Genomic DNA, 16,469 nt, shown 5'->3' with positions numbered 1-16,469 from the left:
CTGTGAAGATAAGTTACTTACTGAAAATATTGCTGTTCTAATTTTCTGGTTTCCAATAAATATATTGTTCAGATCCCAAATACTACTAACCTCAACAGTGCACTTCCTCCCAAACTTTTGTATCTGTATACCCTCATCGACCTGAAGTACGATTCTCAAAGGAATTCCTTCCAAAATCCCCACTTTGGGGAATCAGTGACTAACAGATCCAAAATCTTGCTTCATAACATATTGTATCACAACTCTAATTACCAGCTTTGCAGATGTCTACTAGACAATGAACCTTAAAACCCATTTATTGTAGCAAACAGGAGCTAAAATTAATCCATAATTCAGCTCACTTTTATCACTACAAATAGCACATTTTGCACAATCTGAATTTTAGGAAATAGAACTTTTCTGAAAGTCAGTGTTGTGAATGCCTGCTTGAGTTCACTGTCCCATCATCTTGAACAGCTGAAAAGCTAAACATGAAGGCAGCTCTGGCCAAAAATCATGACCATGTTGGCACCAGTCACTGAAGCCCTTCCACTCTCTGTGTGCTGGAATTGCAGGTGTTTCACAAATAGCAGTATGGTACACTTCAATGATGGGAGAAGTCTGGAGGAAAACTTTAAAAATTAATCTAAGCTGCTGCGTCCACATACAACATTCTAGCAAATGTGTACATTTTTCAAATTTTAAATGGAGGAAGAACAGCTGGTTAGACGTTTGCCCTCTTGCTTATAAAACCACCTTCGAACTATCAAAGGGTCATATTTTATCAGCAGGAGAGTAAAATCCCAGGCTTCTGAAAAGATCTGAAAACTAGAATTGATAATGCCATCCAACTGTGATCAAAATAACTTGATCTACCTCTCTGTAGTGGGTATGCCATAATACTGTTGAGCTCTGCTAGAACATTCTTCTCTTCCATATGCACTGAGTAATCAGCTTTATTCACCAGATCCTACTACTGAACCACTGCTAAATGCTTTTGAGCTTTCTAACATAATATTAAAAGCACGCTCTTTGTTTGTTGGCAAATGGTATCTCATCACTGCAGATACCACTCCTCAACTAATGCTCTAATTATATTGTATCATACCAAACCTCTTCTGATGGTAGTGTAGGCACACAATGCAGAAATAAACTGCCTAACTTGCATCACACTGGGTAATTTTAGATTGAAAATTCTGGACCCTCCCACAAGTGTACCATAGTTGGCTGGGAATTGGTGCCACCACATTAATATCGTAGTACCAGATATACAAAGGGTCTTAAATATACAGAACAGATAAAGAGAAAATAGTAGGACGTGAATAGAGAAAAAAATAAAATATGTTGTGGAGTTGCGACAGTTTTTAGAATTTTGATTGAAACCAACTTGCTGACAGTGACATCATGCTAAATGAAATCAGGCAGTAGTAATTTTCAATCAGTTCTTCTAGTTCATCTCATGATTAGTATCAAATCTACATGGCTGAAATATCAATTGGCTTTAGCTCTCCTGGGTTGGGAAGAGTCATGGGTCATGGTTATCCTTCCTTACATTTAGCTAGAAAACCACTGCTGAATGTGCCCATCAACATTAGATGACGACAGATTCAAGTTTAGCTGTGATGCCCACATCCGCATCTCCCTCCTACTTCACAAATGAAAAGCCAGTCAACAGTCATTGTCAATCATACTTATATCATAGCATCACAGTATGGTACAGCACAGAAGGAGGCCATTCAATCCAGTGTACCTGCGATGGCTCTTTGAAAGAGCCATCCAATTAGTCCCACTCCGCTACTCTTTTCCCATAGACCTGTAAATTTTTTCCCTTCAAGTATTTATCTAATTCCCTTTTGAAAGTTACTATTGAATCTGCTTCCACCACCTTTTCAGGCAGTGCATTCCAGATCATTACAACTCACTGCATAAAAAAATGTTTCCTCATGTCGCCTCTGATTCTTTTGCCAATTACCTCAAATCAGCGTTCTGTAGTTGCCACTGAACACAATTTCTCTTTATTTACTCTATCAAAACCGTTCATGTTTTTGAACAGCTCTATCAAATCTCCTTTTAACCTTCTCTGCTCTAAGGAGAAAAACCCCAGCTTCTCCAGTCTCTCCACATAACTGAAGTCCCTCGTCCCTGGTACCAATCTAGTAAATCTCTTCTGCACCCTATCTAAGGCGTTGACATTCTTTCTAAAGTGTGGTGCCCAGAATTGAACACAATACTCCAGCTGAGGCCTAACCAGTGTTTATAAAGCATAACTTCCTTGCTTTTGTACTCTATGCCTCTATTTTTAAAGCCCAGGATCCCATATGCTTTTTTAATGGCCTTTTCAATTTGTCCTGCCACCTTCATAGATTTGTGCACATACACCCTCAGGTCTGTCTGTCTCTACACTCCCTTTAAAATTGTATCATTTAGTTTATATTGCCTCTCATTCTTCCTACCAAAATGTATAACTACACACTTCTCAACATTAAATTTAATCTGCCATGTGTCTGCCCATTTCACCAGTCTGTCTATGGGTCCTCCTGAAGTCTGTTACTATCCTTCACATTGTTTGCTTCATTTCTGAGTTTCGTGTCATCTGCAAACTTTGAAATTATTACCTCTATACCCAAGTCCAGGTCATTAATATATATCAAAAAGAGCAGTGGTCCTACTACTGACCCCTAGGGAACACCACTGCATATTTCCCTCCAGTCTGAAAAACATCTTCACCACTACTCTCTGCTTTCTGCCCCTTAGCCAACTTCATATCCACGCTGCCACTGTCCCTTTAATCCTTTGGGCTTTAATTTTGCTAACAAGTGTATTATGCGGTACGTTATCAAATGCCTTTTGAAAGTCCATATACACAACACACGAACAATTGCCAGTTGGGATAAAGTACCAGCGGGGTGACTATCGCTTATGGAACTGGACTCTAACAATGGATCCCTGCCTTCAAGAGAGAAAACTGGCAGAAAAAGAAAGACAGGTTGATCGTTATCTAATTCCAGAGATACATGAACACGAACCAAAATATTCAAAGTTCCAGACATTCTGCTTTGCTAAGACAATCCTTGCTGTACACCATCATTCCTTCAGTGGGCATGCGGCCCAGTCAAACTGGTCAACCATGAGGAGTAAGTCAGGGCAATACCCTTGCAATGTTATATACATGTGCTGTATGAAATCTAATCCATCCCAAAATATGCCCAGGTGACCATCACCCCAACAGATTGTGCAGCCTGCTGAACCCTATCAGTTTGTGAGGTTGCTGCATAACAGAATTGGAAGCTAACAGCCAAGGAGCTAATATTGATAGAAACCATGCCTCAGAGTAAAAGGTAAATACCAAACATTTAATATTCTGAAAAAAAGTTTTCTTCTCACAGATAATCTACCCCAGATGTACATGTAAAAAATACTAGGATTGAAACAAATATTCCATTCATATGTGAAATACAAATTTACATTTGTGGTCAACTTGCAACAAATTAGAGAAAGTGATGAGGTATATACAATGTGGAGTTATTTACTCAGGTCGCATTTTGGAGCTCATGATCGAGCTTTTGGAGGCTCTATAGCAAGAAATTTACTTCAGTATAATGGATATCTTGCTAGAAATCAAAGCTCAGCCCATGTGCCATGCAAGTAATTTTCTGTTTTCTCAAAAATAACAAAATCCAGATATACGCTTAAAATCTGGTGTAAATTGCTATCAACTGTTCAATTTTAAAGTTTAAATTTTTAAGTTTCCGTCAGGCTTAAGGAGAGACAAACAAGCAAGCTCTCCGACTGGAGAGCTGTTGTAGATAGTTTATTGGTTAGCTGGATTAAACTGGTTCCTGAAACAGGAGTAGGCCTGACTCATCTGAGTCACAAACAGTAGAAATGCAGGGGCCTGTGAGTGCAACCAGTACTAAGTGCAATGGAGCAGAGTGATCAGCTGAGAGTTTGGTGAGTGTGGGAGTTCGGTGCTGCTTTGCCTTGCTTTTCCTAACTTTTTCCACAGAGCGGCAGCAGACCTGAGCAGCAGAAGACTGAGAGCAGGGATGAAAGCAGCAGCAGACCTGAAACAAGAGAAAACTACTGTGCGACGTCACAGGTGAGGCAGGAGAGTCCGAGAGCGGGAGGAGAGTCCGAGAGGTGAGCACAGTGTAAAAGGAGAGTTCGAGAGCGAGAGGAGAGTCTTAGAGATGAACGCAGTTTAAATCTAAGGCAAGTCATGGCATCACAGCTCGCACCCGTGATATGCTCCTCCTGTACTATGTGGGAAGTCATGGACACTACCAGTGATCCTGGCGACCATGTGTGCAGGAAGTGTGTCCAGCTGCAGCTACTGGCTAACCCGAGCTGTGGAGCATCTGTAATGCTGAGATTATCGTGGATAGCACGTTCAGTGAGGGGTCACACCGCAGGTAAAGATTACGCAGGCAGAAAGGAAATGGGTGACCGCCAGGCAGAGTAAAAGGACTTGGCAGGTAGAGTAGGAGTCCACTGGGGCCATCTCCCTCTCAAACAGATATACCGCTTTGGACACTGTTGGGGGAGATGGCTTATCAGGGGAAAGCAGCAAGAGCCAAGTACGGGGCACCACGGGTGGCTCTGCTGCACAGGAGGGGAGGAATAAGAGTGGCAGGGCTATATTGATAGGGGATTCAATTGTAAGGGGAACAGATAGGCGTTTCTGTGGCCACAAACGTGACTGCAGGATGGTATGTTGACTCCCTGGTGCTAGGGTCAAGGATGTCATGGAGCGGCTGCAGGGTATTCTGGAGGGGGAGGGTGAATAGCCAGTAGTCGTGGTCCTTATTGGTACCTACGACAGAGGTAAAAAAAAGGGATGAGGTCCTGCAAGGTGAATTTAAGGAGTTAGGAGATAAATTAAAAAGCAGGACCTCAAAGGTAGTGATCTCAGGATTACTACCAATTCCACGTGCTAGTGAGTATAGGAACAGGAGAATAGACAGGATGAATGCGTGGCTGCAGGGATGGTGTAGGAGGGAGGGATTTAGATTCCTGGGACATTAGGACCGGTTCTGGGGAAGGGGGGACCTGCACAAGCGGGATGGGTTACACCCGAGCAGGACAGCGACCGATGTCCTCGTGGGGGTGTTTGCTAGTGCTGTTGGGGAAGGTTTAAACTAGAATGGCAGGGGGATGGGAACCTGAACAGGGAGACAGAGAAGAGGGAAACAAGGATAGAAACAAAAGACAGAAAGGGAAGAAGCAATAGTGGAAGGCAGAGAAAACAAGGGCAAAAAACAAATAGGGCCATAGTGCAAAACAATAATATGATGATTACCAATCTTAAAAAGACAAGTCTAAAGGCATTGGGCCCAATTTTAGCACCCACTATCAGGTGCGTTCTCGGCAGGGGGGCCCCGAAAATCACGAAATCCCGGAGCGTGACCGGATCGCGCCTCGATCCCGCCCACTTCCGGGTTCCGCGCTGACGTGCGGGGGTGCGTGCGCAGCCCCCGCTGGTGGGAATCCCGCAGGCAATTAAAGCCAGCGGGATGCCACTTGAGAGTATTTACTTTGGTTGTTCAGGTCATTAACTGACCTGATTAAGGGACTGTGTGTGATTTTGGATAAACATGGGACTGTTTCACACACTGGGGGAAACAGTCCCAGTTGAAATGGACGTGTTGCAGCCGTCAGCCTGTGGCAGCTGCAAAGGTCCATTTGACAGGTGGGGGGGGGGGGGGGGGGGGAGACCCTCAGCCATTGCAGGAGGCCGCTCTGTCACTTGGGACAAAGTTTGACCTCCACCACCCTCCTCCTGATGGTCGAAGTCACCAACCTGCACACTTACCCCGGGGTCCGGAGACATGTACCTACCTTGCGGACACCCTCAGATGTACATCTTGCGGATGGGGGCCGCCGTAGCTGCAGTCATGACCTCCTCGGAGGGCGAACAGCATCACCAGCCTCGCCATGCACGCCGTCCACCTCTGACACGTGGAGCTCCACAACAGAGTGCTGTGACACATCCACCTGTACAGCAGGAGGGAGGGCAACCGCAGAGAGAGATGCGTCGCAGAGGGCACTACCCTCGCCACACGTTCCACAGACCAAGGCTCAGCCTCCTGGACCTCTCTGAGCAGCAGTGCACACGGAGGCTCAGAGTCAGTCGACATGTAGCCGTGGACATCTGCAGCCTCTTTCATGCCGAGCTGCTCCTGGCTGGCCCGTGCACCATCTTCCTACCTGTCGCTGTCAAAGTCACCACTGCCATCCCGAACTTCTGCTCCACAGCCTTCCAGGCTGCAACCAGGGACATCGCCGATGTCTCTCAGTCGTCTGCGCAGAAGAGCCCTGCAAATACACCTACACCCACTCTGCAGTGACACACTGGGTGGCATCAGTGGTGGGTCCTCATAGGGATACCCAGGAGCGGGCATTGTTGCACAAACCGGACAGGATTCGCGAAGACATGGCAGTAGTGGTGCCAATATAATGTGTGATGTGAGTTGTTCTTTAATTCAATAGAAGTAAGAACCATGACAAACCCTCAAACACCCTTGTGCGTCCCCTTCATGCTCACGACATGTTTGCCTTACGCTGCCTACTGCACATATGTGATGCATGCCCTGTGGCTGCAGCACAGGTGGTGGCAGGTTGAGTGAGGCTGGCCGTGAGAGAGATGCACGAGAGGGTGAGTATGGGATAGAGCCATGAGATTGTATGAGGATTGGGTTGCGTGGTAGTGGCGGGATGAGTACTGGCGAGGTGAGTAGGTGCAGGTAAGGTGAGGATGAGGTTTGAGTGGGTATGAGGGGTCATGTGACAGAGTGGTGTTGGCAGTGCCGAAGGAGATGTGGGGTGGGGGCAGTGTTGTGGCAGACGGAGTGTAGGGGAAAGAGTAAGTGTTCTCACTGTGGCTGACCTACTGAGGTCATTGGAGCGCCTCCTGCACTGTGTGCAGGTGGGCGATATGTTGGTGGCCCAGGTGACCCCCTCTGCCACCTCGAGCCAGGCCTTCTTGGTGGCAGAGGCAGGCCGCTTCCTCCTGCCCGCCGGGGGGAAGATCTCTGTCCTCGCCCTCCTCCTCACCCCATCTAATGATACCTGGGGTGAGGCATCATTAAACTAGGAGCAGCCTTCCCCCTGGGCTGCTCCATGCTGTAATTTTTGCTGTTTGTGGCAGCATCTGTCAGTGGAGGACTGCCCCTTTAAATAGAGCGCCTCCAGCTGACAGATCTTACTGCGCATGCGCCGCCCGCCCGATGCGCAGATCAGCATCGGGGAACCCGGAGGAGCAGGTAAGTGGATCCAATTAGTGTGTTGCCTGCTACGATCGCGCGGGCAACCCACTAATTTCACCGGGCGCGCTGGCCCACCCGCCCAGAACCCGCACCCCTGGTAAAATCGGGCCCAATGTGTCTTAATGAGACACAATACGGACACAATAAGACACAATAATTCACAATAAGGTAGATGAATTAACAGCGCAGATCGATATTAACGGGTATGATATTGTTGCAATTATGCAGACATGGCTGCAGGGTGACCAAGGATGGGAACTGAACATCCAGGGGTATTCAATATTTAGGAAGGACAGGCAAAAAGGGAAAGGAGGTGGGGTAGGGTTGTTAATAAAAGAGGAAACCAAAGCAATAGTGAGGAAGGATATTGGCTTGGAAAATCACAATGTGGAATCTGTATGGGTGGAGCTAAGAAACACCAAGGGGCAGCAAACGTTGGTGGGGGTTGCCTATAGGACTCCAAACAGTAGTGGAGATTTGGGGGGAGGGCATTAAACAGGAAATTAGAGACGCATGCAAGAAGGGTACAACTATAATCATGGGTGACTTTAATTTACATATAGATTGGTCAAACTAAATCAGCAATAATACTGTGGGGGAGGAATTCCTGGAGTGTGTACGTGATGGATTTCTAGACCAATATGTTGAGGAACCAACTAGAGAACAGGCGATCCTAGACTGGGTATTGTGCAATGGGAAAGACACTCCTGTCTGGCTCAACCATGGTTTACAGAAGAAATTAGGGATAGTGTTAGATCCAAAGAGGAGACATATAAAACTGCCAGAAAAAGCAGCAAGCCTGAGGATTGGGAGCAGTTCAGAATTCAGCAAAGGAGGACAAAGAGATTGATTAAGAGGGGAAAAATAGAGTATGAGAGTAAACTAGAAGGGAACATAAAAACTGACTGTAAAAGCTTCCATAAATATGTCAAGAGAAAAAGATTAGTGAAGACAAATGCAGGTCACTTACAGTCAGATATGGGGGAAATTATCATGGGGAACAAAGAAATGGCAGAACAATTAAACACATACTTTGGTTCTGTCTTCACAAAGGAGGACACAAATAACCTCCCGGAAATGTTTGGGAACCAAGGGTCTAGTGAGAGGGAGGAACTGAAGGAAACCAGTATTAGTAAAAAAAATAGTGCTAGGGATATTAATGGGGCTAAAGGCTGACAAATCCCCAGGGCCTGATAATCTACATCCCAGAGTACAAAAGGAAGTGGCCCTGGAAATAGTGGATGCATTGGTGATCATCTTCCAAAATTCTACAGACTCTGGAACAGTTCCTACAGATTGGAGGGTGGCAAATGTAACCCCACTATTTCAAAAAGGAGGGAGAGAAAGAACAGGGAATTACAGACCAGTTAGCCCAACATCAGTAGTGGGGAAAATGCTGGAGTCTATTATAAAAGATGTGATAACAGAACACTTGGAAGGCATTAACAGGATTGGACAAAATCAGCATGGGTTTATGAAAGGGAAATCATGCTTAACAAATCTACTGGAGTTTTTGAGGATGTAACTAGTAGAATAGATAGGGGAGAACCAGTGGATATGGTGTACTTGGATTTTCAGAAGGCTTTTGATAAGGTCCCACACAAGAGGTTAGCGTGCAAAATTAAAGCACATGGGATTGGGGGGAGTATACTGGATTGAGAATTGGTTGACAGACAGGAAACAGAGAGTAGGAATAAACGGGTCTTTTTCCCCGTGGCAGGCAGTTACTAGTGGGGTACCGCAGGGATCAGTGCTTGGGCCCCAGCTATTCACAATATATATCAATGATTTGGATGAGGGAACGGAATGTAACATTTCCAAGGTTGCAGACAACACAAAGCTGGGATGGAATGTGGGTTGTGAGGAGGCTGCAAAGAGGCTCCAATGTGATTTAGACAAGTTGGGTGAGTGGGCAAGAACATGGCAGATGCAGTATAACATGGATAAATGTGAGGTTATCCACTTTCGTTGTAAAAACAGAAAGACAGATTATTATCTGAATGGTGATAGATTGGGAAAAGGGGAGGTGCAATGAGACCTGGGTGTCCTTGTACACCAGTCGCTTAAAGCGAGCATTCAGGTGCAGCAAGCAGTTAGGAAGGCGAATGGTTTGTTGGCGTTCATTGCAAGAGGATTTGAGTACAGGAACAGGGATGTCTTACTGCAGTTATACAGGGCCTTGGTGAGACCACATCTGGAGTATTGTGTGCAGTTTTGGTCTCCTTATCTGAGGAAGAGTGTCCTTGCCATGGAGGGAGTGCAACGAAGGTTTACCAGACTGATTCCTGGGAAGGCAGGACTGACGTATGAGGAGAGATTGGGTCGACTAGGCCTATATTCACTAGAGTTCAGAAGAATGAGAGGTGATCTCATCGAAACATATAAAATTCTAACAGGACTAGGCAGACTAGATGCAGGGAGGTTGTTCCCGATGACTGGGGAATCCAGAACCAGGGGTCACAGTCTCAGGATACGGGGTATGCCATTTAGAACCGAGATGAGGAGAAATTTCTTCACTCAGAGGGTGGTGAACCTGTGGAATTCTCTACCACAGAAGGCAGTGGAGTCCAAGTCATTAAATATATTCAAGAAGGAGATAGATATATTTCTTAATGCTAAAGGGATCAAGGGATCTGGGGAAAAAGTGGGAACAGGGTCCTGAGTTAGACGATCGCCCATGATCATTTTGAATGGCGGAGTAGGCCCGAAGGGCCGAGTGGCCTGCTCTTGCTCCTATTTTCTATGATTCTATGATTCTATGTATCTTTGAATTGTTAAAAAGCTTATGTCTGCACGCACTTGCTGTCAACCTTTTCCATTATAAATTACTATCTCCACATTCAAAGAACTGGCATTTATATAGCGACTTTAACGTAGAAAAATATAATCAGACAAAAATGGATACCGAGCTCTGGGGAGGTTGTCGGGTCAGAGACGGTTACAGACAAATGAAAGGAGTGAAGCTATGAAGGGATTTAAACACAAAAATGAGAATTTTCAATTGGAGGTGTTGGGGGATGGGAAGCCAATGTAGCTCAGCAAGTCAGGGTTGTGGGGTGAGTGGAACTTAGTGAGGAATAGGTTAGGGGCAGCAGAGTTTTGGATTCGCTGAAACTTATGGAGGATGGATGATGGAGCAAGGAGATCCCTGTCTCAGCCCATCTGCTGCCGAAACCCTCATCTATACCTTTGTCACCTCCAGATTCGACTATTCCAAGGCTCTCCTGGCCAAGCATTTTTCTATGTTAAAGGCACTATAAATGCAAGTTATCGTTGTACAATGGAGGAATGGGAAAGAATTGGGTCAGGGCAATTTAATGCCAAAAGGACTAAAGAGGTACCCTGACATGGGAAAGCTCCATGTCAGGGTACATTTAAGCACAAAGAATGAAAAAAAAAACATATTGCCTATAAGGCCCATACCCTCCACAGACCAAAATGCCTGATTATGAACTTTGCCCAACCCACTTAATCTTTTGAGAGAAGTAGTCAAGTACACTTAAGCGCCCAAGAAGATAAAGCTATGGTGAAAGGAGTTCCCACTCCCCAAGCAAAATTTTATAATGTTCATCCAAACTTGCCAACCAGACCAGTTACGTTACATTTCATAGTGACTCATCTATACTCCAGTAACACATGAACCATTGTGTTCCATGCAGTATTTGTTCACCTACCTCTGTCCGATAAATCTTCAAGCCTTAACTAGACATTTTTCCAAGCTCTGCTTTAAGGGAGTTAATCAATATAACATGAACTTCTTTTGCAGATAGTCTATTCCTCATATCCATTATACATTATAGGAACAATATCTATGAGGTTTTCTGGATGCTTGGTAATTTTGTATTTCAGCGGCTTGCTCATACAATTTACTGTGAGAAAGCTTGCTTATGAGCATTCTGTAAGATTTTATTTTCTTCCTCCAGCCTTTATATATACGAATAACAAACTAAATACTGGGTGTACATAGTGTAAGGGTTAAGCAACAAAATGCTTATTTCCAGCCATAGGTGAGGGGAAAAAAGACATTGAATTCATAGTAATCTATAGATCAGAAACTTGTATGAACACCTTTACAAACAGAAAGCAAAATTACGAGTACCTTTTCTTGTGAGGTATTTCATGTTATCTGCAATTACTGCACTTTTGTCTCGAGAATCCAGGAATGAATATGTGGGAAAGTCATTCCAGTCATTCAAAGCTAAAACACAGGATAAATGTTCAAAGAAAATGCAACTTTTGTTTTAATATGAAACAGTTTCCTCCAGAAACAACTTTTAAAATCATAAAATTACTATTATAATGACAGTACCTGCCTTAGATGTAAGATCAAGATACTTTCTTTGAGTGTTCAGAATTACAGGATTGATACGGAGGACAACGTTAGGCTGATCCATCAGGAAATCTACCACATCCATATGTTCATTCAACTGACCCTGTAATCAGATTTCATAATTAGGCTGCGGTGACTCAGGGCTCTCAATGGGCATTAGGAAGTCATTAGTCTGTAATTATTAAAATAGTGCAATTTAACTGGTTGGCAAAGAAATACTAATCCCCGTTAATAGACATTTAAAGTGGCCAATGAGTAGGCAATGATCCACATTAAATTCATACATTCTTTGAAGATGTACTGCATTTTGTGAGCACTTCCACACAAGTTTTACCTACCAAGGGCTATAATGAATGAGGAAGCAGCTTCAATCCTGGAATTAAAAACTCCAAACTAATTAAAGCATGCATTTACTTTCATTCACCTCCACTGAACAGTGGGTAGCAGAAGAACTGGTGCGGGAAGTGTGTCCAACTGCAGCTACTGTTTGACCGCTTGACGGCTCTGGAGCTGCGGATGGACTCACTTTGGGGCATCCGCGATGCTGAGGAAGTCGTGGATAGCACGTTCAGTGAGTTGGTCACACCACAGATAAAAATTACTGAGGGAGATAGTGAATGGGTGACCAACAGACAGAGGAAGAGTAGGAAGGCAGTGCAGGAGTCACCTGCTGTCATCTCCGTCCAAAACAGGTATACCGTTTTGGATACTGTTGGGGGAGATGGCTCACCAGGGGAAGGTGACAGCGGCCAGTTTCATGGCACTGTGGCTGGCTCTGCTGCACAGGAGGGCAGGAAAAAGAGTGGCAGAGCTATAGTGATAGGGGACTCGATTGTAAGGGGAATAGACTGGCGTTTCTGCGGACGCAACCGAGACTCCAGGATGGTATGTTGCCTCCCTGGTGCAAGGGTCAGGGATGTCTCGGAGCGGCTGCAGGACATTCTGGAGGGGGAGGGTGAACAGCCAGTTGTCATAGTGCATATAGGTACCAACGATATAGGTAAAAAACAGGATGAGGTCCTACAAGCTGAATTTAGGGAGTTAGGAGTTAAACTAAAAAGTAGGACCTCAAAGGTAGAAATCTCAGGATTGCTACCAGTGCCACGGGCTAGTCAGAGTAGGAATGACAGGATAGCTAGGATGAATACGTGGCTTGAGAGATGGTGCAAGAGGGAGGGATTCAAATTCCTGGGCCATTGGAACCGGTTCTGGGGGAGGTGGGACCAGTACAAATTGGACGGTCTGCATCTGGGCAGGACTGGAACCAATGTCCTAGGGGGAGTGTTTGCTAGTGCTGTTGGGGAGGGTTTAAACTAATGTGGCAGGGGGATGGGAACCGATGCAGGAAATCAGTGGGAAGTAAAGTGGTGACAGAAACAAAAGGCAGTAAGGGAGAGTGTACAAAACATGACCGGACAGATGGTCTGAGAAAGCAGGGCAAATACCAAGGGAAGTCTAGATTAAACTGCATTTATTTCAATGCAAGAAGTCTGATGGGCAAGGCAGATGAACTCAGGGCATGGATGGGTAAATGGGACTGGGATGTTATAGCTATTACTGAAATATGGCTAAGGGAGGGGCAGGACTGGCAGCTCAATGTTCCAGGGTACAGATGCTATAGGAAAGACAGAGCAGGAGGTAAGAGAGGAGGGGGAGTTGCGTTCTTGATTAGGGAGAACATCACGGCAGTAGTGAGAGGGGATATATCCGAGGGTTCGCCCACGGAGTCTATATGGGTAGAACTGAAAATTAAGAAGGGAGAGATCACTTTGATAGGATTGTACTACAGACCACCAAATAGTCAACGGGAAATTGAGGAGCAAATATGTAAGGAGATTACAGACAGCTGCAAGAAAAATAGGGTGGTAATAGTAGGGGACTTTAACTTTCCCCACATTGACTGGGACAGCCATAGCATTAGGGGCTTGGATGGAGAGAAATTTGTTGAGTGCATTCAGGAGGAATTTCTCATTCAGTATGTGGATGGCCCGACTAGAGAGGGGGCAAAACTTGACCTCCGCTTGGGAAATAAGGAAGGGCAGGTGACAGAAGTGTTAGTGAGGGATCACTTTGGGACCAGTGATCATAATTCCATTAGTTTTAAGATAGCTATGGAGAAGGATAGGTCTGGCCCAAAAGTTAAAATTCTAAATTGGGGAAAGGCCAATTTTGATGGTATTAGACAGGAACTTTCAGAAGTTGATTGGGAGAGTCTGTTGGCAGGCAAAGGGACGTCTGGTAAGTGGGAGGCTTTCAAAAGTGTGTTAACCAGGGTTCAGGGTAAGCACATTCCTTATAAAATGAAGGGCAAGGCTGGTAGAAGTAAGGAACGTTGGATGACTCGGGAGATTGAGGCCCTAGTCAAAAAGAAGGAGGCATGTGACATGCATAGACAGCTGGGATCAAGTGGATCCCTTGAAGAGTATCGAGATTGCCGGAGTCGAGTCAAGAGTGAAATCAGGAGGGCAAAAAGGGGACATGAGATTGCTTTGGCAGATAAGGCAAAGGAGAATCCAAAGAGCGTCTACAAGTACATAAAGGGCAAAAGAGTAACTAAGGAGAGAGTAGAGCCTCTTAAGGATCAACAAGGTCATCTATGTGCGGAACCACAAGAGATGGGTGAGATCCTGAATGAATATTTCACATCGGTATTTACGGTTGAGAAAGGCATGGATGTTAGGGAATGTGGGGAAATAAATAGTGATGTCTTGAGGAGTGTACATATTACAGAGAGGGAGGTGCTGGAAGTCTTAACGCGCATCAAGGTAGATAAATCTCCAGGACCTGATGAAATGTATCCCAGGACGTTATGGGAGGTTAGGGAGGAAATTGCGGGTCCCCAAGCAGAGATATTTGAATCATCGACAGCTAAAGGTGAGGTGCCTGAAGATTGGAGGGTAGCAAATGTTGTGCCTTTGTTTAAGAAGGGCAGCAGGGAAAAGCCTGGGAACTACAGACTGGTGAGCCTGACATCTGTAGTGGGTAAGTTGTTGGAGGGTATTCTGAGAGACAGGATCTACAGGCATTTGGAGAGGCAGGGACTGATTAGGAACAGTCAGCATGGTTTTGTGAGAGGAAAATCATGTCTCACGAATTTGATTGAGTTTTTTGAAGGGGTAACCAAGAAGATAGATGAGGGCTGTGCAGTTGACGTGGTCTGCATGGACTTTAGCAAAGCCTTTGACAAGGTACCGCATGGTAGGTTGTTACATAAGGTTAAATCTCACGGGATCCAAGGTGAGGTAGCCAATTGGATACAAAATTGGATTGACAACAGAAGACAGAGGGTGGTTGTAGAGGGTTGTTTTTCAGACTGGAGGCCTGTGACCAGCGGTGTGCCTCAGGGATCGGTGCTGGGTCCGCTGTTATTTGTTATTTATATTAATGATTTGGGTGAGAATTTAGGAGGAATGGTTAGTAAGTTTGCAGATGACACCAAGATTGGTGGCATTGTGGACAGTAAAGAAGGTTATCTAGGATTGCAACGGGATCTTGATAAATTGGGCCAGTGGGCCAATGAATGGCAGATGGAGTTTAATTTAGATAAATGTGAGGTGATGCATTTTGTTAGATCGAATCGGACCAGGACCTACTCCGTTAATGGTAGGGCGTTGGGGAGAGTTATAGAACAAAGAGATCTAGGAGTACAGGTTCATAGCTCCTTGAAAGTGGAGTCACAGGTGGATAGGGTGGTGAAGAAGGCATTCAGCATGCTTGGTTTCATTGGTCAGAACATTGAATACAGGAGTTGGGATGTCTTGTTGAAGTTGTACAAGACATTAGTAAGGCCACACTTGGAATGATGGGTATAGAGGGATATGGGCCAAGTGCAGGCAACTGGGACTAGCTTCGTGGTATAAACTGGGCGACATGGACATGTTGGGCCGAAGGGCCTGTTTCCATGTTGTAAACTTCTATGATTCTATGATTATATCAACCCTTTCTGTTACCTCATCAAACAACTCAGTCAAGTTCGTTAAACATGATTTGCCTTTAATAAATCCATGCTGGCTTTCCTTTATTAATCCACACTTGTCCAAGTGACTATTAATTTTGTCCTGGATTATCGTTACTAAAAGCTTCCCCACCAACGAGGTTGAACTGTCGTTGCCGGGTTTATCCTGACACCGTTTTTTGAACAAGGGTGTAACATTTGCAATTCTCCAGTGCTCTGGCACCACCCCCATATCTAAGGAGAATTGGAAGATTATGGCCAGCACCTCTGCAATTTCTACCCTCACTTCCCTCAACAACCGAGGATGCACCCCATAATTATGTCCTTTTGCTTGCTGGGTCAAACTGAACCTTCATTGATTTTAGCCCACTTCTTAGCAACCAGAACATTTGGTCAGCTCAAATGAAATGGTAATTTGTTAGATTACTTATTATTGTGCTGTAGGCAAAGGCTTCGAACATTACATCCATAATTCATTGAAGGTCAAAAAATATGTCGAATATCCGATACACATTTAGAATGTTTCACGTATTCTAATATGAACATATGAATTAAGAGCAGAAGTAGGCCATTCGGCCCCTCGAACCTGCTCTGCCATTTAATAAGATCATGTCTGATCTGATTGTGACCTCAACCCTACTTTCCTATCTACTTACTATAACCTGTGACTCCCTTGTTAATCAGGAATCTATCCAACTCAGCCTTAAAAATATTCAATGACCCTGCCTCCACCGCTCTCTGGGGAAGGGAGTTCCACAGACTCACGACCCTCAGAGAAAAAAATTCTTCTCATCTCTGTCTTAAATGGGAGACCCCTTATTTTTAAACTGTGGCCTCTAGTTCTACTCTCTCCCACAAGGGGAAACATCTACCCCTTCTAGTCCCCTTTCAATAAGATCACCTCTCATTCTTCTAAACTTCAGTGTATGCAGGCCCAACT

At 44.9% G+C, this 16,469-nt stretch overlaps 1 protein-coding gene across 2 annotated transcripts in view; it reads right to left on the bottom strand.

The window, feature by feature from the left end:
• Nucleotides 1–16,469, bottom strand: part of uggt2 (UDP-glucose glycoprotein glucosyltransferase 2) — a 685,376-nt gene that overhangs the window by 401,512 nt on the left and 267,395 nt on the right. For both annotated transcript variants that reach the window (XM_067986476.1, XM_067986475.1), the window contains exons 19-20: nucleotides 11,554–11,677; nucleotides 11,344–11,442 (exon numbers count right to left, since the gene is read on the bottom strand). In XM_067986476.1, the coding sequence (XP_067842577.1) occupies nucleotides 11,344–11,442; nucleotides 11,554–11,677 (223 nt within the window). The remainder of the gene's footprint in view (nucleotides 1–11,343; nucleotides 11,443–11,553; nucleotides 11,678–16,469) is intronic.

This window comes from Heptranchias perlo, chromosome 6, assembly GCF_035084215.1.
Source record: "Heptranchias perlo isolate sHepPer1 chromosome 6, sHepPer1.hap1, whole genome shotgun sequence".
Classification (NCBI taxonomy): domain Eukaryota; kingdom Metazoa; phylum Chordata; class Chondrichthyes; order Hexanchiformes; family Hexanchidae; genus Heptranchias; species Heptranchias perlo.
The sequence above is the reverse complement of the archived record's forward strand: the minus strand, read 5'-3'. Positions and strand labels throughout refer to the sequence as shown.